General features: G+C 44.8%; 1 protein-coding gene across 1 annotated transcript; it reads right to left on the bottom strand.

The window, feature by feature from the left end:
* Positions 1 to 1,239: 1,239 nt before the first annotated feature.
* Positions 1,240 to 15,464, bottom strand: LOC112269372. The gene is made up of 12 exons (XM_024456042.1): positions 15,408 to 15,464; positions 14,971 to 15,154; positions 13,712 to 13,817; positions 13,401 to 13,415; positions 13,115 to 13,203; positions 12,410 to 12,456; positions 12,259 to 12,339; positions 12,021 to 12,182; positions 11,433 to 11,634; positions 1,613 to 1,975; positions 1,368 to 1,440; positions 1,240 to 1,271 (listed from the first exon to the last, which is right to left on the bottom strand). The coding sequence occupies exons 1-9, from the start codon at positions 15,462 to 15,464 to the stop codon at positions 11,479 to 11,481; spliced, it is 897 nt and encodes a 298-aa protein (XP_024311810.1). The 3' UTR covers positions 1,240 to 1,271; positions 1,368 to 1,440; positions 1,613 to 1,975; positions 11,433 to 11,478.
* Positions 15,465 to 22,575: the final 7,111 nt, after the last annotated feature.

Here is a 22,575-nt window from a genome sequence, read left to right as displayed (position 1 = left end):
TTTTCCCTCATGAGTGACGGGTTTTATAGCTGAGCCCGCCACTGATGCGTTTTTTGGGCCCAACAAACCAAATTGAGGCCCAACCCAATCCGGCGCCTATAAAATACCTCCGTAACCCTAATCCTCCCTCATCTCCTCCTCTCTCTGCCCCTGCCGCAGCCACCTCCCTCCCCCACTCCCGATCTCCTTCCCCACTCCCGTCTCCCTGCCTGCTGCCGCCGCCTCCCTCACTCCCATCTCCTCTCCCTGCCACTGCCACCTCCCTCCCAATCTCTCCACGGTATGTCCCTCCTGCAGGAAGCGGCGGCGGCGGCTGCAGCGAGCGGCGGCGGCATGGGTTAGGTTTGGGCTGCAGTGGGTTGCGTTCGGGACTAGCTAGGGTTCTTTTTTCCTTGTGTTTCATCCAATTTTTGGATCTTGATGTGAAGCAATGCCATATTTCTTGATCTGATTTGTGTCCAAGCTAGGGTTCTTGATCTGATTTGTGTCCATGTTGTGTGTTCGATCATCTCTATTCATCGATTCGTTGTTGGCCGGGGAGATCTCCGAGTTTTGGGCTGCCTGCAGATGCCGGCGACGGGGAACGAGCAGGGATGCCTGCTCCTGAGGCATGAGCGTGGCGACGGAACGTGCGTTTGGCCCAGCCTTTTTTTTAAATGTGAAAATTGATATCAGTGTCGGTCCCTACAAGGACCCGCCACTGATGTGCATAACATCAGCAACGGGCTGACCACCCGTCACTGATGTACCCCACATCAGTAACAGGAAGTTAGTGACGGACGGTCTGCCCGTTACTGATAGCTATTTTTGACCGTTACTGATGAACGTTTTTGTAGTAGTGTAACAATTATTCCCTCATTTTCACAAAGATTGACGTATTTTGTTTCGTTAAGACAAGACATTGACAAATGAAAACTCTATTGATATACTTGATATGAGTTTTTTCGTACATGAAATTTATATCAATTGATTCGTCTTTAAAAATTCTTGCTAATGATCAATATTTCGTATCGTATAACTTACATATTAATAAAATAATTTTTGGTCAGAGCCTAGTCTTGACGAAATAAAATATGCCAACCTTTGTGAAATGGAGGGAGTATTATGATACAGTTTACTGGTGTTCTCATAGCTATTATGACGAGACATCTATACATAACACAGAACATGAGATAATGTAATGGGAAAAAAAAACAGGTTACCATCTCGAGCCGTGACTCCTTGATATCCTTTGCTGAAGCTATACAAGGAACATTTTTCACATGTAACCGCTTGGTATTGCATAGCATAACCACCAACACAAGCAAATATATCAAACACCATTTTCTGCACGAGGATATAAAAACCACAGCAGAGATAGTATTCACCTTTCTTGGAGGATTGGGCGATCCAGAATGAGGTGAACCTGACATTCCACTCCCAGGTGAAGGTTCATACACCCTACTACCACAGAGTATCAGTTAGGAAGTTCAACGGAAGAGGTATAAGCTTCATTGAACTCAGAAGGCAGAGAGGGGGTAACAATTTCATTACCAACGAGGAGAAATTGATCTGGAACGATAGCTAAGAGAGCAGCAAGAAAGAGAATGATTGATTATGCAGTGGTGGTCACCTTCTCGAAGGGCTTCTCAACTTCCTTTTGGATGGTGACTTTCTTGACTTCTTTTGGGGTGGTGACCTTCTCCGAGGGCTTCTAGACTTTCTTGTGCACCTTCTCTGGGAGCTTCTCGACTTCTTTGGGGGTGGTGACCTTCCCTGTGGGCTTCTCAACCTCCTTTTGGATAGCAAGATTCTCGACTTCTTTGGGGGTGGTGACCTACTCTGAGGGCTTCTCAACCTTCTGTGACGGCTTCTCGACCTCCTAGGGAGTGGTGACATTCTCGAAGGGCTTCTCGACCTTCTTGGGGGTGGTGGACTGAGTGATTCAGAACATGGTGATTCTGACCTTCCACACCTTGATGGAGGCCCTTGGCCACTGCTATCAAAGAAAATTATGAATATATGAATACCATTTATGAAGTTCGACAAACGAGATATAGCTTCAGTGACCAAGATAACTAGCAGAATGGTACTGGACCATGATCATGACCAAAACCATGATTTTACACAGATATGTGTCACCGTATGCACAATATACTGTAGACTTGGATGAGATATAGAGAAACATATGGTACAGAAGTGGTCAATAGGACAGTCTCAAAGTGCCTTGCTGACGATTAGGAGGCCGAGGTGAGCGTCTGCACGGTGATGGGCTGGCTAATTTTTTTTAAATAATACGAATTTTTTAATTATTTTTTAAAATAATACGTGTTTTTCAAAATTTACAAAAATAATGCGGCCTTGGCCTGGGCGAGGCCGAATGGGCCCAGTCGGCCTGGCCCACGCCGATTAGGCCCAGTCGGCCTGGGCCAGGCCGGCTGCGGCCCGCGCGGTCGGCAGCCGGCCTGGCCCAGGCTGACTGAAGCCCAGGCGGCTTCGCCCAGGCCGACTGGCTAGTCGGCCTCGCCGTGGCCAACTGCGGGCTGATGGGCCGGGGAATCTTTCCTTTGTTTTCTTTTTCCCTTTCCTTCCCATCTACCCCGTGCCCGAGCGAGCCCAGCCACGCCCACTGCTTCTGCTTCTTCCTCCTCTGCTCGTTTCTTCTCTTCTCTTCTTGTTCTTCATTTCCTCCTCATATGCCCCCATTTTCTAGCCCAAATTAGTGCATTTTGATCCCATTTAACCCACAAAATCACATCCCCTACCTAGTTGGCACCCAAAGACACCTCGATCTACTGTTTTCATTGGTCATGTGGAGCTAATTTTGTGGTGCAAAGTTGGAGCAATGTTGGTGGTTTGGAGGAGTTTGGAAGTGGTGGTGCTCATCCGGTGACCGTGAGGCTGCTTAAGGTTGGGTTCACACGCTTCAAGGGTAAATCCTAATCTCTGACGTATTTATCCTATAATGTATATGTTTATGAGGATACGTGTGTACTGCTTCAATGTATATGTTTTGATTGGAGCAATGGTGGTGATGCCAGAAGTATGTTTTAGCGTTTGATAGTGCTCATTATTTTGGATAACGGTTAATGTCGTACTAGTTAGTATTTGACGCGTATTAATATTTTTAATATGCCGTACTGGTTAGTATTTGACGCGTCATAATATTTTTAATATGCCGTACTCGTTAGTATTTGACGCCTATTAATATTTTTAATATGCCGTACTGCTCAGTATTTGACGCGTATTAATATTTTTAATATGTCGTACTGCTTAGTATTTAACGTGTCATAATATTTTTAATATGCCGTACTAGTTAGTATTTGACGCGTATTAATATTTTTAATATGCCGTACTGGTGTGTATTTGACGCGTATTAATATTTTTGATATGCCGTACTGGTTAGTATTTGACGCGTATTAATATTTTTAATATGCCGTACTGGTAAGTATTTGACGCGTATGAATATTTTTAATATGCCGTACTGGTAAGTATTTGACGCGTATTAATATTTTTAATATGTCGTGCTGGTGACTATTTGACGCGTCATAATATTTTTAATATGCCGTACTGCTTAGTATTTGACGCATATTAATATTCTTAAAATGCCGTACTGCTCAGTATTTGACGCGTATTAATATTTTTAATATGGCGTACTGCTCGGTATTTGACGCGTATTAATATTTTTAATATGTCGTACTGCTCATTATTTGACGCGTATTAATATTTTTTATATGCTGTACTGCTTAATATTTGATGCGTCTAAACATTTTTTTTAGGCATCAGAGATGTCCGATGTAGTGAAGTTTGTTTTTTACTACGGTTCCGGTACTGTCTTAACAACCGATCACGGAGCTGATCTGAGTCAGTTTAAGTATGTGGAATTGGATCTAACGGCCCCTCAAACATGGACGTTTAGTCAGCTGCAAGAATGGTTGGTAGGATGTTTAGCGGTCAATCCTGAAACATACACCGTCCGTGTGCAAGCATTGTGGACCAAGTCAAGTTCAAATATTTTCTGGGTTTTGAGGCCGATAGACCGGACATCAAAGTGGGTGCGCTGGTTAGAAAGTTGCGAGAAAAGGGGAACTACACCTGTCGCCTTAATCCAGGTTGTCGCTCATGAGACCAATCCAGCTGAAGGCGAGGGTGAATCAAGTTATGACTTGTCCAATGCAAACTCTGTGTCGAATGTTGGAGGTGGTGGTTATGAATCAGGCCAGAGCTCCGGGGCAGTAGGAGAGGATGAGTACACTGGCGAGGCAGATGCGGACGAAGAAGATGGTCACTTGCAGAACGAGATGGAGGATGAAGATACAGATGGTCGTAGTTCTTATGACGATGAGTCTCATGAGTCGAACGAAGAGGAGGTGCCGATTCCTACATCATGGAATCAGCACTTCTCTTCAGCTATGACCGTGAACGATGGGCATGACTCTGCATGGCAATATCATCAGAACAACATTGCGAAGGGTGCCAGATTTCCTGAAAAGAAACATCTGCAGGATGCCATAGTTGCTTGGGCAATGTCCACGCAAAGGGTTTTCAAAACAACAGTCTCTTCACAAAAATATCTGACAATGGAGTGCGAACAAATAGATTGTCCGGGAAGGGTGCATGGCTATGTTCCTAAGTATGACACAGATTGGGTTGCGAATGACTTGGTGTTGCACACATGTGTCATTCCCAGTATCCCTCAAGACCATCGTAACCTCTCGTCGACGCTTCTTGCTCGGTTGCTTTACACGGAGATAGTGGAGAGCAAAGCAATGGAAGTGAAGGCCATCATGCATAAGGTCAGGGTAAGGTTTAAGCACAACATTTCGTATGGCAAGGCTTGGAGGGCTAAGCAGAGGGCTCTTGAGGAAAGATTTGGTTCGTTTTTCGACTCGTACGACTCTGTTGTCCGCCTCCTCCATACACTACAAGCCCGTAATCCAGGCACCTATGTCGACATCCAACACTTCGTGCACCCAGAGTATCCAACTGTGAGGGTGTTGCAATGACTGTTTTTCACTTTCCGTGTATGCGTCCAAGCTTTCCATCATTGTCGACCGGTGTTATGCGTAGATGGCACTTTTCTCACTGGCAAATACAGGGGGCAGATCTTGACCGCCATTGGTCAAGACGGCAACAATCAAATCGTTCTGCTCGCATTTGCTTTCGTGGAGGGTGAGAACATTGAAAGTTGGTTATGGTTTTTCAAGCAGCTCAAGAGAGCAGTTGTGCATGATAAGCCGAATGTGTGCATCCTTCATGACAGACATGCAGGCATACTCAGTGCGATAGGGACACTGACAAACCCTTGGCCTGATGAACAGACTCCATGGCAGGACATGCAGAGTCGTTGGTGCATGCGGCATTTGGGGGCCAACTTCTTCTCGCAGTTCAGGAACAAGTCACTTATGAATCTATTCAAGAAACTCTGCAAACAGAACCAACAATGGAAGTACACCAGGATACGTGGTTATCTTGATGAGTTCACGAAGAAACATGTTAGGGAGAGGACAGCGGCACGAAACGCGGCGGTAGCAGCACATGTAGCAGCAGTGGCTGCACAGACAGCAGTTCGAACAGGACCATCTGAGGAAGAACCTGTTGGGCTTTGTGACTTGCCAGGGTTTGACCCACCCGGCACTAGGAGAAGGGTTGGGAGGCAGATTAAAAACTTCCAGCAGTGGATAGAGTACGAGCCTCTGGAGCGGTGGTCTTTGCTGCACGACACACATGGCGCTAGGTACGGCGTCATGACTACTAACCTGGCAGAGACATACAACTTTGTCCTGAGGGGAAATAGCGCTTTACCACTTACAGCCATCGTCGAGGGTATTTTTCATGGCACGGTGAAGTATTTCAGAGAAAGACGCCAGAGAGTTGAAATGCATATCATGAACAACACAAATACACCGTACTGTGAAAAGATTATGAAGTACATGGATGAGAAGATGGAAAAAGCTAGGTCGCATACTGTCGTCGCCATCGGTAATCAAGAACACAGGTTTGAGGTGAGCTTGCCAACTGACAAGTTCGGCGTTGGAAATGAATTGAGGACACAGGAGGTGAAGATTGGAAATGAAGCGTGGCCAACGTGTGAGTGCACCTGCAACAAACCAAAGTTGCTTCACCTTCCTTACTCACATGTACTTGCTGCTTGCGGGCAGCTAGGGATGGACGCAATCTCATTTGTGTCTCCCTATTACTTGAAAGAGTCCGTGCTTAGCACATGGACGGGTGAGATGCTAGGGTTTCGTGCAATGGGCAATTTCAACAAGGTAACCCCTGGTGAAAGGCGGTACATCCCTGACCCCGGCTACTGCGGACAGGCACAGGCAGACGCCCGTCCAGGCGCAATCGAAATGATATGGATGAATCTGAAACCGGAGGACCGTCACGACAATGTTTTCTATGCAACCATTTTGGCAACAGGGACACTTATTGTCCAACTTTCGGTACTGGTGGAGCTACTGCCCGTGGAAGAGGGAGACGTGGACGATGAGGGAGAGGAAGAAACTAGGCTTATCATGCATATGTGAAACTATGTGTTAATTTGTATCCTATGTTTTAATTTGTACAATATGTGGACTATGTGTTAATTTGTACTCCGTGAAACTATGTGTTAATTTGTACTCTATGTGGAACTAAGTTTTATTTTGTACTCCGTGAAACTAAGTGTTAATTTGTGCCCTATGTTTTAATTTGTACTCTGTGTGAAACTGTGTGTTAATTTTTACGCTTTGTTCAACTATGTTTTAATATGTACTCTCGGTTTAACTATGCTTAATTTTAATTTGTATGTCTAACTATGTTTATAAATGTTGCAGGCACAAAATGGAGAGAGTATCATTGCTATCTTCAGAGATTGAGAGTAAACATCGGGCTGCTCGATTGGTGGCACATCCTAGGAGTGTCGAGCCCCTTGTCACGCGCACTCCTAAGGAAAATTAGATGATACACCCTGCCTGGATTCAACGGTATTTATTCAATCATCCCTTGCATGTCCATTTTATTTATTCATCCCTTGCATGTATATTTCATTCAATAATCCCTTGCATTTACATTTTATTTATTCATCCCTTGCATGTCCACTTTATTTATGCAGTTTGAAGTGGGCTGGCCTTTTACCTTTCGCACAACTTGTTGAGGCAACTCGTGCAGAAATGGTAGAGGGCGAGCGACGAGGCTTCAACTCTACACGGGTACAAATTGACCACTCGCTCCTGAGCTGCTTAGTGGACAGATGGAGGCCCGAGACACACACGTTTCACTTTCGCTGGGGAGAGATGGCTCCTACTCTCCAGGGTATGTCGATGCTGCTAGGACTACCATTGGTGGGTGATCCCATAGGACTGTTTCAGGCACCAGCTGATTGGCAGGAGGGTATGGCAGTACGCTTTCAAGGTATGTGTTAATTCGTGCCCTGTGTTTTAATTTGTACTCTATGTGGAACTATGTGTTAATTTATGCCCTACGTTTTCAAGGTATTCTTGCCGGAGCTGGGCCACTCACCTCGGAGGCTCACGGACCTAAGCTAGATTGGTTGCTCAATTACCAGGTTAGATCGATGTGTTTTAAGTTAATATATCTAAGAGCATAGCTCATATACTTGCATGGGTTTAATAACACTTGATTTTTCTTGCATGCAGATTCAGAAGTTTGGGTATCCAGAGACCTAAATGACTGAGCCTCAGATCACTCGGAGCCTTGAGGCATATATAATGTGGCTTCTCGGAAAGGTGATGTTCACCGAGAACCACGTCACCACCATTAGCGCACGCTACATCCCTATTGCAGTGGAGATCGCGAATGCAACTTGTGGTGACGACATCACAGAGAGGAGTTGGGGTTCGGCCGTCTTAGCTGCTACGTACCGAGGTATGTGCAATGCTTGCCAGCTTGCGTCGCCCAAGTCAGCCCTGCTTGGATGTCCTTTATTGTTGCAGCTCTGGTCGTGGGAGAGGTTTTCTATCGGCCGGCCAGACGTTACGGGTGATCACCCTAACCCTGAGCAGGAGTTGTTTGACTTAGAACACATCGACCTGTCTACTTTCGCGACAATTTGGATACGTAGCAAGGTATGTCGAATGTGAAATTCATACATTAGTTTACATAAACCATGAATGAAGCTAACTTCTTTTTTTTACAGAGACGCTTTGCACACGATCAGGTCAGGAATTGCTACCCATCATTCAACGAGCAGTTCGACGTGTTGCACTCTGAGGCGGTTGTCTGGGAGCCGTACACACAGGACGCCATCGAGGATAGATACCCTGGCGGGATGTCCACGGTTTGCATGAGAGATTACGCTTACTGGATGACAAAATCAAAGATCATCTTCGACGTCTGCATGGAGGAGATGGCCCAGCAGAGGGTCATGAGGCAGTTTGGGACATGCCAGTTGGTCGTTCCTCCACCGACGGAGGATCCACTTCCACAGGTCGTCCATAGGTATGTGCAGTTCTCCAATTTATGATTGTCGTCCAGAATTGTCCAGAATTTATTGTTCAACTTTCTATTGCGATCTCAAGTTTACCAGGAAGGGAAGTATCAGGACCCAAACTCAGTGGCTGCAAAGGGTTCAGTCGTATGTCACAGAGTGGGAGACTGCGACGACACAGGTTTGGCCATTGGCGGCCTTTGATCTCGATCTATTCAACGGATATTTGCAGAGGTACATGAGAGCTACCCGATTGACCATCATTCAGCACTCTCACCCCCAGGAGATAGCCGAGCCGAGTTTGCAAGATATGTACCCTAGCCAGTCTACTTCAGGCTCTAGACAGCACACAGTAAGTATCTTCTCTTAACATAATGCATGTGTTTGTTACGTACTTTGCCATATATATGTAATACTCTTCGTGCCAATTGCAGGCTCAGTTGACACAGGATTTACAGGCCGAGTTCGTTGCGTATGGACGTTCGCTTTTGACCGGTCCACTTCTACTACCACGGGAACCGCACCGATCCTGGCTTAGACGAATGGAGGAGAAGCTACGCTCTGTTTACGCGGCTATCACATGCACCCGCACTTCCAACGTCATTCATCACTCCACGCACCAGCAGCGGCCACGTCAGCAGGAAGCACCGCACCCCCGACACCACCCGCGTCCACGTCTACCAGAGCAGTCGACGCCCAGGCGACCTCCTCCTGAGCAGGCCGGAGGTTCGTCGTGGCACCAGCCGCAGTCTTCTTTCGACTATTGGCACCAGCAGCAGCCCTCTTTTGAGGCTGGAGGTTCGGCGTGGCACCAGCAGCAGCCCCCTTTTGAGGCTGGAGGTTCGTCGTGGCAGCACCAGCAGAGTCCCAGGATAAACTTCGAGTTTCGTCCACAGACCCAGCCACAGGGTATGTATATTTCTATCTATTGTGTTCAGTACCATGACTGCTACGCAATTGTAATGCTAAGTACTTTCACACATGCAGGAGCCTACGGGCATCAGTCGTCGTTGTCCGAACCCTCGTGGGGTAGTGAGCAGGATCACGCTCAAGGAGATGACTATTCTGTCTAACACAGCTGGATGTTCAGTACTCCGCCACCAGACCCCACACAGGAGGATACACAGTATCGTGAGGATGGGTCCGTGATTCCTCAGCGCAACGTAGTGCCACCTCATAGGTATGGCTGGACCACGCCACAGGCACCCCCGGAACGCCGTCCCAGACGTCATGCCTGATATTTGGATGTAGGTCCTATGTATGAGACATATTTCTACCTATGTATGAGAGAGACATGTTACTAATTTCCACATTCTTATTCAAGTTACCTTTGCATATAAATAACGGCAGGACTTAAATACATATGCAATAGAAAGACTGAAATTAAAACCGACAACTTAAAATAGATGGGAAACGGTGGCGGTAAAAGGAGGCGGTAAACGGTGGCGCAAAAATGAGGCGGGAAACGATGGCGGAAAACGAGGCTGGAAACGATGGCGCGAAAAGGAGGCGGGAAAAAGAGGAGGGAAACGGTGGCGGGATAATGAGTTTGAGAGCTTATAAATACCTCATCTTCGGTAGTCATCCAAGCATCCTTCCCACTACTGTTTTTTTCAATATTCCAGTGTCCCCAAATGAGTTTGCCTTGCTCGGACCAAGGCGAGAGGCCGAGGAGGATGAAAGATGCGATGTTGCCTTGGGGGGTGGAACATCTCAGGTGTTGGTGCGGCAATCTATGCAAGGTGAAGGAGGTGACAGATTTTTCAGATAAGCTGGGCATGAGGTTTTTCATGTGCGCGAACTATGAGTATGAACCACCTGTCCCGGTTTCGCCGTACGACAAGCCTCCGGTAAGCACATTTAGGTGTTCTAAAAAATGTTTTTTGTGTCATATCAGATTTGTAACAGTAGGTTTTTTTGTAGTCTCCTCCGCCTCTATGCATGTGGTATCATTGGATTAACACAGAGATGCCGGATTGGGCAGTGGAAGAGATCAAAACAAGGTCCCGAAATGCATGGCAGCGTTTCCACGCGGAGGAGCATGCGGAAAAAGCTGCAGCCCAGGAGAAAGAGGAGCAAGAGAGAGAGATGAAAGAGCATAGGGAGGAACAACGTCGTTTGACGAAGCACTAAGGAAAAACAGGGAGAAAGCTCTTGAGATGCAAGAGGAGGAACGAAGGCGCAAGGATGCTCGTGAGGCAGAAAGGGAGAGGCAAAGAGAAATGGCCGCCGTGGCAAAGGCTGCAGAAGAACGTGGCGATACGAGCGGAAAATGGCCTAAGTGGACTCAGTAGTGCTTGTGTTTTTATGTATTTGCTATCTTTAATTATGTCCAATTGCGGTATTACTAATGTATGTTAATTTACTCGTGCTTTGGTTCCGTAACCAACACATTATCGATGTATGTTAATTTATCCAAATGTCAAGTCTTTCAGTTCAAACAAACCGCAAAGAATCGACACAGAAATTGTCCAGCAATTTCTTGATATATGTTACTCTTTATCCAAGTTGTCAAGTCTTTAAGTTCAAAAAACCGCAAGGATTCGAGACAAAAATGGGCCTCGGCCGTGTATGCGTTGATCATGCAACGAACTAGCGGCGAAGACTAATTACTTCCAATCGGATTCGGCGTGTTAGTTTTATCCATGTTGTCGAGTATTTTAGTTCAAAAGACCGGAAGGATCCGAAGAAAAAAATGGAATTACTGCGAATCGGGGCAGGAAAAAATGAAAATGGAATTACTTCGATCGGCCTGGCCCAAACCAACTGGGCCGCAACTGGGATTCAATCGGCCTAGGCCAGGCCGACTGGTGCGTGGGGGCCCCGCGGGCGAGGCCGGCGGCATGCAGTCGGCCTGGCCCAGGCAGACTGGGCCCATTCGGCCTCGCCCGGGCCGAGGCCGCATTATTTTTGTAAATTTTGAAAAACGCGTATTATTTTCAAAAATGATTAAAAAATTCGTATTATTTAAAAAAAATTAGCGATGGCCTGGCACAAGAAATAAATTAATATATCTCACCTCATCGCTGACATATGCTTTCTAGGTGCTGAAGGAGACGCTAGACTCATGTCACCAAACCTGACAAAGTACGGGTCTGCGTGATGACAAAAAGAAGGAGAATTAGCACGACACCTCGGAGATTGACTGTTGGGTGCCTCAACCCTTTGATATGGAGGAGACCGCTTTCGCAAAGGAGAAGGTTCTTTTCTTGGCGAAGATGCTGCTGGCAGGAAAGTAATAGGTTAAATCATCCAAAGCTACAAAGAGAAGTGCCTCTTGAAGCACTGTACACTGAACCAGTAGGCCCAGACTAACTAATAAGCTACTCGCTCCGTTCTTAAATGTAAGAAGTCCTGGCATTGTCCTAAGTCAAACTTCTTAAACTTTAACCAAATTTGAAGAAAATGTTACCAACATGTAAGACTCCAAATTAGTTTTATTAAATCCATCATGATATATATTTTCATAGTATACGTATGTGATATTCTAGTGTTGATATAATTTTCTATAAACTTGGTCTACGACAAAACTAGGACTTACATTCAGGAACGGAGGTAGTACATCTGATCAAAAACTAATAAGCTATAAAAATCTTCAGAAGCTTACGTTCCCTAGGATGTTGCTGAGCATCCTTTTCAGCAAGAGTACTTTATCATTCTGGGGAGCGTCTGCTTTTGGACCATTGGGGTGTGCGTTCATAGATGAAGAATCTTGTTTTTGTGGTGCTACTACGAAACTCAACTTAACATCATTTCCATCAATTTGACCCTGGAAGATGTGAAGCTGTTGGTCATTTACTCATAAGGAAACAAAAAAAGAAAGTATAGTAGTACAGAAAGCATACACCATCCATGTAGCGAAGAGCCCTCTCAGCATCAGCCCTCTTCTTGAAATGAATGTATCCATAGTCATGTGGAAGATTAGCCTATATTAAATAAGTGAAGAGTATGTGTCAACAAGAACTTCCTCAGATATTGCCAATGACATCCACTTACAGTTTCGTTCATTGGTATCTGCACATTTGCCACCTCGCCAAAATATGCTGCAAAATGAGGATAGAACTCATTATGTTGTTTGTATTTTGCTTATTGCAATTATGTCAAATGGAGAGTAATTGAAAATCGAGCATTGCTTTTATCCATTGTGCCAATCCTCATATCATGAAGCCAACAATACAACAGAATAAGGAATTGTAGTTGTTCAACTAGTGTAAGAGCATGCACAATTCTTACCAACTTCAATATCAACCTTGAGGTTGTCCTAGCCTAGCATTGTATCAACCATTTTGGGGCCCAGTGTGCCGAACAACATAAGCTGGGTAACAATGTGTATAAGTGTATTGATTGTTTGTCCATAGTAAAACGGAACAAGATTGGTCCATTAATATAGAATCAGGAACATACCAACTGCATGGAAACTAGAGTACCGCTAGCAATTGCCAACTCGAAAATTGAATAGTTCATACAACATACAAAAGGATTTGACCTAATATATAAGCAGAACAACATAAATTAAATTAAAAAAATCACATTGAAAACCAAAATATAAATATGAAGGGATAGGTCAGTTGGAAGTAACCATAGAACAAGAAATTTTTATTGAAATGCAATTTCCCTGTCTAGTTCATTATAATAGCTCAAAACATAACAGTACGTACTATAGCTCCAACAAGAATGAAGCACACAAAAAGATTAACTCACCAAATATTTGGTACAGACGAGTCTCGTCGACATTCCGTGATAGAGGTTCAACGAAAAGAACAGTCGACTCAGGAGCAGGAGATGCTTTCCTGAAACGAATAGCACCAATATAATATCACAGGGCGCAACGAGAGAGATGCTTAGTTAATGTTGTTGTTTCAGGGGAAAGAGAGAGATGCTTAGTTACTGTTGTTATTTCAGGGGAAATTGAAACAAATGTTGGAACACGTAATCCCTAGTAGAGGAACCATGAAGGGAAGCAAATGCCCAAAAGCAGCTTACATACGCGTTATTGAACTTTCTGCATAAATGCAGGCAGCAAAAATGGTAAATCAACTAAGGAAGCACATGTAGATGTATGTCAGCTAAACTAAGAAATTATCTCAGATGTCACTTATACTTGCATTATGCTAACATAAAGGAGCTGAAAGCTCAAAATATGACAGGTCTTGGCATTCCAGAAATACCTTGTTTTCTTGATAAGTAACTACTCTATGCGAGACAAAATGATAACAAGTTCAAACAACATGCCAAAACATAGAAGCATCAATGTAGTGCCAGCATAATAAGGATAAAATACATTCTGCAATCTTATACCTAGGAGGTGAAGCTTTTTTAGCTCGGGGGTGATGTTGAGTGACCTTTCCTTGATGGTGAACCTTTTTTAGGAGTGAATGAATGATTATCCCGTGTTCCAGATGAACTGGACATACAACAGTAACCATAAATAAATGTGCTCAGGTGAAAGAGAACTAACATGACACAATAAAATTAAACAACCAAGGAACAATGTTGATGTGCATCAAGCATAAAGTGTAAGTAAACAGGTGACTTTATAGATGAACAAGTTCAGTGCAGTTTGTAATGTCGACACCGTACTAACAACAAAAAGTGATAGTAAAATTGATATAAGAAACAAATGCTTCATCTAGAACTAAGCAGTAGAAGGGGTATTGTGGTCCTATGACTGCAATACAGGTAATTTTCAAATAGATAGAAAGGCCCTGGGAAAGAATCAAATCAAAACTCAACAAAAGTCTACGGATTTGCAAAAGTAAAAGGTCAGACTTGAATATTTATGAATGTATAACCCAATTCCTCCCTCCGACCCTAAATTCTTGTCTCAAATTTGTCCAAATATGAATGTATCTACTCTTAAAAGGCGTCTAAATACATGTAATATTTCAACAATAACTTAGGATTAGAGGGAGTACTTAATTGAAATTTAGGACAGTAAAACTGGGCACCTCTCCAGACCTCTCACGCCACCTGCACTGTCAGCCGTCGGATCTGTGATCTAGCACTAGCACGTGCAGGTCACCACAGACCTAGCACAGCGACCAGGATTCCCCATCCCCCAACGACCGGCTCGGAACCTTCCCTCCCGCCAACGGACGACGAGCTTCTCCAAGTTAGGCTCTGCAGCTGTGTTGCTCGCTCCACCGCCGAGCACGCCCTGCCACGGGAGCGGAGACGACAGGGCAGGCCAGCGACGCAGCTCGACAGGGCGCCGCCCGGTCTGCCGCCCAGCGTGCTTGGTGGAGGGGCAAGTTGCGAGAACTACGGGAGGCCAGGATTTGGAAATACAGCGAGGTGATGGATGAGGCACGCGACGGCGGTGAGGTAGCTAGGTGGCATCGGGATGGGGTGTGGTGACAAATCGGGAGGGTGAGGCGCAGAGACACTGGAGAAGGTAGAGCAGAGAAGAGATTTGAGAAGGTGAGGAGAGACAGAGGGAGAAGTATGCGGATGGGCGGGGAAGAAAGAGGGGAATCTAAGAACAAACACCACCAGAAATCAAGTCTAGAACCCTAAGCGAACGGAACGGGTCTAAAGCGTGTGAGGGCTGCTCTCACCAGCGCACGGCAACTTCAGGGGAGTATGAGCGGGGTTGGGAGATCGCGGTGGCCTGCGAACCGTGGCGGGGCTTCGCCATCGTCTCCCACAACGGTGCCCGGCGGCGGGCCGGCTGGCTGGGCGACAGAAGGGATTTTTTGCTGTTTTGGCCCTTCGCTGAATAGAATCGACAGCAATGGCCCCCTCGCAACTCAATGTCAAAAACTCAAAAACTCAAAATTAAACCAGCGGAAAGCTCACAAAGCTCATTTCGCCAATTGCAAGCTCGACTTGTCGCGGATGTTGAAGCGGCGGAGGGCCCATGCTGTCAGGATTGGATTGGAGCTCGCTGTGCTCTCAGGCTGACAGCCGGGTCCTGATTAACTCCGATTCCATGGACGTGGTGCAGTCCCTCTCCTCTGCTACTCCACCTATGGGAGCTGCGGCGGCAATCTACGAGGACTGTTTCAGTCTCCTGGATGATCTCTTTCAGTTCAATGTTGCTCACTGCCATCGCGAATAGAACAGGGTAGCTCATGAACATGCTCAGTTGGCAAAGTATAAGCCGATCTCTTCCTGCTCTACCCCCACAGCACCCACGCTTTTTAAAAATAGATATATTCATATTTAAGCAAATTTGAAACAAAAATTTAGGATAAGAGGGAGTAGCAAATAAAGCGATTTATGTGTTCAAAAAAAAATCTCATTTCGCCAACTAGAAAGGCGGTCGTCGCACAAAACGATTCAGTCAATTCCGCCAAGTAGGCTGGCCGAGGATTTTCATTCGAGCCGTAGTTACCCTTGTACAAGGTGGGCCACATGCACATGCTTTCTTGATTATGATTTATGAAGCCCCTTCCACGCGTGGTGGCGCTGTTTTCTTTCACGGCACCCCTAATAACAACATTTAGGGATCCTAATTTAGAGTTGATGTTGAAGATGCTCTTCGATCCTTCAGAATTTGGATAGTTTCAAGTTCGCGATTCAACTGTTGTTTTGATGTCTCTCTTTTTGTTTAATTTTGCCTTGCATGCAGGTACCTTAGGGAATGATCTTAACTCTCAGATGGTCCTCCAGGAATAAATGAATAATTGAGTCTTCCGAACAGAATCTAAAACGGCTACTACCTACTCCCTCCGATTTTAAATTGTTGTCGAAATATTGCATGTGTCTAGACGACTTTTAAGAATAGATACATCCATTTTGACAAATTTGAGACAATAATTTAGGATTGGAGAGAGTACTAACCAGCATTACTGAACAGATTTCATGGATGATGAGAAAACTTGTGCATGAGCCGGTAGAAGATCTGACCGCAACGTAACATGCTCGGTCACAGGTCGCATGCAGCTTTGTGACTAACCAAAGCAATGACGGCGTCATAATTCTCAGCTGGTTGTGTGGCACTGCATTACTGGTAGTAGGGAGTAGCATTAGAGGAGCTAAGTGCTCCCTCCGTCCCGAATTAGCTGACGGAAGTAACTACCATTTTACAGAAACATAATTTACATTTCAAATTTTCAACAATTCCGGGGCCCTTCCTCGCGATCCTCCACCTCCACAGGTCGCTCACCACCCCCACCCCCCCACCCCACCCCCTGCCCACCTCCTCCGGCCAGCATGTCCAGGCCGCAGTCCCTCTGCTCAAGGCGAGCTTCAGGCCAGAAGCTCCTGCCGCCGTCCCTGCCCTGCCCAGTGCCTCCGTCTCACCACCGCCTTCGGCAAAGGGAGCAATCTCAGGTGTCCTCGGTCACAAAATTAAAAAAAGAGAGCAATCCCAGGATTAGAAAAGGGGTATATACACCCGTGGTCCAAATAGTTGAGAGGTGAGAGCAAATTAGTCCAACTTCTTGAAAAATGGGGTGGACTGGTACTAATAGTTAAGATGTGGATTTATTGCAGGTCCAAACCGATCAAAAGTTGACATGTGTGTTGTTTAGTCGGTTTTATTTTTTGTTGATAAACCCCTGAAGCTATTATAATTTAGTCTCGAAATCTCTCAAAAGCAGTTAGGTTCTTCCCCATTCCTCTTCTCTCCTGCGGCCGGCTCGAACCCTAGAATCAACGGCCACCGACGGTGACGAGTCGAGAGGGCGGCTGCCGCATTAGAGCAAGCAGGTGGTCTTTGGGAGTTCATGACGGCTAATCTTGCGAAGGAGCTGATTAGACCAAAGGGAATGCGCGGCGGCTCGCCGCAGTAGGTACCGGCAGCAAACATGTGGAGCACGGAGGGCGGCGGTGGCTGGGCAAAGGTTACCGGCAAGGCCTACTGGGACCCAAGGACATGCTCGAAGGTTTATCCCCCTGTACCTAGCCTTTTTTCGGTTGATTCAGTTGCCATTTTCAATGGTGTTTAAGAAGATTGTTAAGGAGCAGGCTGGGGGAAGTGAAGTAGTAGTCGATTGTGGAGAATAATGTTAGACTGTACACTAACATGATCGCGGCGTTGTCGAGGCGCCAAGACAAACAAAGAGGGAGACGAAGCGGTTTTTGGGAAATACAAGCGTCGGGGGAATTTGATGTGCTTGTACGCATTGCTGAACTTGAAATTCATTTGACATTTCACAATTTGATGTTCATATTGATATAGTTTTTTTAAATTACTCAAATGTATCCATGGATACCTGTGCTGGCTAGGTAACCACATGTTGAAATGGTTGCAAGATTGAGATATAGTGAATGACAGAATTATAGAAATAAGTCAAATGTTCGACTGCTGCTATAATGCCTACAGCATGAGCGCCCATTGGTGGTCCAGCTGACTTGGGGATTGGTCCAGCAAGAGGACCATTGGCAGTTAGTTGTCCTGTCATATGCTCAGAATATTATATACACTTGTTAAGTGCCCGTGCGTTGAAACGGAGATATAAAATCTTATTACTTAATAAGAAGAATGAACAACATGAAAAGATTATTGTAGACATTATTTATCAGATAACAAGTCATTACTCTTACACAATCAAATTTCTTGTGACAATGTGGGAGAAAAACAATTAATACAATCAAAATAAGCAATTTAGCCAAAAACTTGGATACGACGAGGTTGGACTACCGTGGTGGCGGTGCACTGGCAAACTGGCGTCCCGTTCACCTACTCAAACATCTGACCTAAGCTTTCACCCTTGGCTTGACAACCGCAGAGATAACTATCTTGTGCCGCAGTATCCAGTTGAAGCTACTTGGCGGTGCACTGGCAAACTCAGATGTTAAACTCAGATGCCTTCTGGACTGCCCACTGTCCATACCATCCTGACTAAGAGGGTCAACACACCAACTCAGATGTTAAACTCAGATGCCTTCTGGACTGCCCACTGTCCATACCATCCTGACTAAGAGGGTCAACACACCACAGTTATTTATACATGTAGGCTGAGTACTGCAGTATATTTTTGTAAAAGTAATAATTAGAAACAATCTAAGACATCCAGTCTGATCAGTCTAGGAGCTTAATCTATAATATGGGCAGTGCACAATCCATGGATAAAACCCAAACCAATGAATTAACTTTAATAAATCAGTCATAATTGGTTCCTTGAGATCCATATTTCACCCTGAATTTTTGAGACAATTTGATAGCAGAAGAAAGAAACTGCGTACTAAATATTTGTGATCACATCTAGCTAATCTTTAAAACATCTGGATTTTGATGACATTTTACATTACTCTTTCAGTCTTTCTAATTCACAGTTTTTCTGGTACATCGATCACTACTGCTAAAACGAAACAACAGTTATCAAATTCTCACATAATAGGATAGCTTCATAAAATAATTCATGCTATAAAATTGATAAAGCTGGACATACCACTCGTGTTATTGGTCTGTATATGAAGGCCGTGGCCTACCCCGTTAATGAGTACAGTAAGCCATCCTTGCATATCTTACAAAGAAAGAGCTGATGTTTTCCGATTAACATAAATTAATTCAACAACACGAAAGAGCTATAATTGTCCAAAATTCATGTGATTCCAATATTCATGTGACACTTACCATGACAACTACAGTAGTTGGGTCTGGTCCGACATGAGCTCCAACAAATGGAACAGCCAACTGAAGTTACGCTCCAAAAACTATTAGAGAAAAGTAGCATTGAAATGCATGGTGTGCCTAACATTGAAACTCACGTATTATGTATTAGACAAAGCCGAAAACCTGGGTAGCCTGTTTTCAGCTCCCGGTAGAATATTGACCAAAGAGCATAAACATTGGTTTTGCATCAAAGTCACTGTTCGTCTGGAAAATGGCAGAATTATCAGAATGACATGTAAGTACTGACACAAGAACACGAGCAGGATGAAAGAACATGTAATTGAGAACATTGTCATATGTAAGTTAAAAGGAAACTAAGGTGTGAACAATTCTTTACCAGTAATGGGGAAGCAAAATTGTTAAACGGGCATGCAACCTCTAAAGGCTTCAGTTCCTCGACGTATAGTCTTTTTAAGCAATCAACTACAGAAGTGATAGCAGTCAGATGGGTTTGCATCTGCAAAGCATAAAGCAAAGGTAAAAACCATTCAGTTATATTACATGAGTTCATCTACATACCCAAAAGAGCAAAACTATATGCTTGCTAATAACAAAATTACTGAACCTGTAAAGCTCGCACATAAGTCTAGTACCTTCTTTGCTGATTTTGAGCTGAACCAGGTTGTTTGCAAAAAGGTGATTGGACCTGAGGGATGTATGAATACAACGGAAATTATTAGCAACACGACGAATTAACATGATTAATCAGGAAGGCTGGGGTTTTATGTATTATTACCATGATCACTCAACGGCAGACTCACCGACAGACTCGTCGCCAAGAACTCGCTCCAGCTTGACGACAAGCGATATGGGCATCTTGAACGCCACATCCCCCATCTGCACAAGCAACCGGCAAGCCCCATCAGGATCATATGTTTACCACCGGAATAAGCCATGAACCTTGCGTGCTGAATACCCCTGCAGTATATGTGCAGATGCAGGACGGCATGCGGAAGGAACGATGAGACATGGCAGCGGCAGTGGCACCACCTCGACCCATCGGAGAGGCAGACGCATCATGATGCGACAACGTGTCCAGGCCAACCAAGGAAGGACGTCCACGGCGCTCCCGGTTGAACCAGGTTAAACCAAGTTGAGGACGGTGCCATCCTCGACCGGGAGCGCGGCGGAGGCCATGGATCTGGTCGGGGCCTACACCACGTCCCATGATAGGTGTCGAGCTGTCTGTTGGCAAAAGTAGATTTTAGATGGCACACAATCTGCCACTAGAGTTACTGGCAAACCGTCTGTCGGCAAAATTAATTTAAGCCCACAAATTGTCTGTCGGTAAAAGTAGTGACAGCTAGTCTGCCAGCAGTGAACAAATAATAACAACCTGTCCATCGGCATGTTATGGTGGCCAAGGGAAAAGAAGGCGCGCAGGTATTTGGCAGAGCGCCAACCCAAAATAATCCCGCGGGCTCTTCTATATGCTGGCCCCGAGTCCCCAACTCTAGACCAAAATCCCCAAATCTCCCCACATGACTCGCTTCCCAAGGCAGCCGCCGGCCCCCCGCCGACCCTCACCTGACCGATTCCCCCGTCCGACGCCTCGTCCTCGCTCCCCATTGCTGAGTCGCTCTTGCATCTCAACTTCGTGTCCTCGCTGCTGTTGTCCCCTTCCTCCCCTCGACCTCCCACTTGTGCTGCGCCGCTCGACGCCGTGCAAGCTTGAATTACCTCTAGGTAACCTCGCATCCTCCTTCTCCTCCTCCTCCTCCTCCTTTTCCGCTCCAGCCTCCTGCCCTAACGCCCTGCTGCATATCCGGGTCCAAGGTTCAAGGTCACGCCGTGCGTCGCTGCTGCCATTCCCGTCCATCCACTCGACTTCCCTCTCCGCTGCTGGTTTTGCTCCCTCACCGCTTGCCACTATTGGTCCGTTGTGAGGTTTGAATCAAATCCTTTACTTGTTTTTATCTCCATCTACATCTGAATCTCACTCTCATGTTGGCCAAGCTGTAACTTTTTATTGGACTGTGTACCGTTCCAGCAAACATTGGTCTCTATGCCATTGCTGTAGAGATTTAGTGTTTCCATGTTGCGAATAGAACAATCGGTTGACACTTTGGTTGAGAAAATTTAAAGAAATGCTGGATTAGTTATGTTCGATGCTAATTATGCCCCATTTGATTCTTTTAGGTTATTGGTTCATCTCTGTTATTTCAGTTATTCAGTGCATTTTCACTAACAAAAAAGATTATTTTGTCAATTTCAGTGTCAAGAAGAGAGGGAAAAATACATCTTCAACCTCATCATTTAAAGACTGCAAATTGACATCCATTCTCAAAGGTCTGTGTTCCCTTTGTTCCCTCAAAACTCTATATTTTGCGCATGAAAACTAGTATATTTGTGTGCTGCAACTAGTCCAGTTGTTGACTGTATACTTTATTTTGATGAATAGCACACCAACAATTCAAACCTCTTAAACTTCATAGTACAGCTGAAACATGGACAAGGAGTGGATGAACAAGCCTAGGTACAATATATATAAACCCTTACAAAGTTACAACTAGTGGAACCACTTTCTTATAATGCTAAGTCCATTGACATTATAATATTATATATATATATACAGATGATTATAAACAAGGAGTTAATGGTTTTGTTCAGTTTGCGTTTTCCCACTCAGCAAAGCAAGATAAGATATTATGCCCTTGCAAGAAATGTCGTAATTCTTCTTTGAGAGATGCAAACACAATTTACAAACATCTGATATGTGAAGGTTTTGTAAATGGGTATAAACTATGGATTTTTCATGGGGAATCATCTCACTCTTCTACACATCATCATGCCAAACAAGCTGCACCTATAGAAGAAAGAGCATATTGCAATGATGAGATACCTGAAATGCTTAGAGATATGGGTTTCGGCATAGGTGACATTGGGGGTTTGGATGATTGTGATGATGGTGGTTTAGGGGAAGATAATGTGGAGGTGTCAGATTTTTACAGGTTACTAGATGATGCAAGTCAAGAACTAATCCCTGGGTGCAAGAATTTCTCAAAGTTAAACTTTTTAGTTCGATTGCTCCATACTAAATTCCTTGGAGGATGGAGCGATAAAAGCTTTGATATGCTATTAGCCTTGCTTAGATAGGCTCTCCCTGATGGCTCATTAATACCGAAAAATTTCCATGATTCAAAGAAAACAGTTAAAGCTCTTGGTCTCGGGTACATAACCATCCATGCTTGTGAAAATGATTGCATATTGTTTTGGAAAGAACATGCCAAAAAAGATCAGTGCCCAATATGTAGAACCTCTCAATTTAAAATCGAAAGGGCAAGCTTAGATGGGAAACGTATTGATCGGGTCCCGAGGAAGGTTCTGAGATATTTTCCAATCATTGAAAGACTCCTAAGGTTGTTCCTACATCCAGAGATGGCAGCATATATGAGGTGGCATGACGAAGGGAGAATAAAGGATGGCTTACTTAGGCATCCAGCAGATTCTCCTAATTGAAAGAATATTGATAACATTCATGAAGTTTTTGGTGCTGAAAGTCGAAACGTCAGATTAGCATTAGCAACCGATGGCTTCAATCCGTTTAGGTCTTTGAATTGTAGTCATAGCACCTGGCCTATTGTTTTGATTCCTTACA

Source organism: Brachypodium distachyon, chromosome 5 (genome assembly GCF_000005505.3).
Source record: "Brachypodium distachyon strain Bd21 chromosome 5, Brachypodium_distachyon_v3.0, whole genome shotgun sequence".
NCBI lineage: Eukaryota > Viridiplantae > Streptophyta > Magnoliopsida > Poales > Poaceae > Brachypodium > Brachypodium distachyon.
This window is presented reverse-complemented; position numbering and strand designations above follow the sequence as displayed.

What these genes read in the sequence shown, in the direction of transcription:
- LOC112269372 (XM_024456042.1), bottom strand. Translation starts at nt 15,464, where the DNA reads ATGGCAGTGAGCAACATTGAACTGAAAGAGATCATCCAGGAGACTGAA. An exon ending in AGATACCAATGAACGAAACT is followed by an intron (nt 12,340 to 12,409) that starts GTAAGTGGATGT and finishes TATTTAATATAG; the next exon opens with GCTAATCTTCCACATGACTA. An exon ending in CTCTTCGCTACATGGATGGT is followed by an intron (nt 12,183 to 12,258) that starts GTATGCTTTCTG and finishes CACATCTTCCAG; the next exon opens with GGTCAAATTGATGGAAATGA.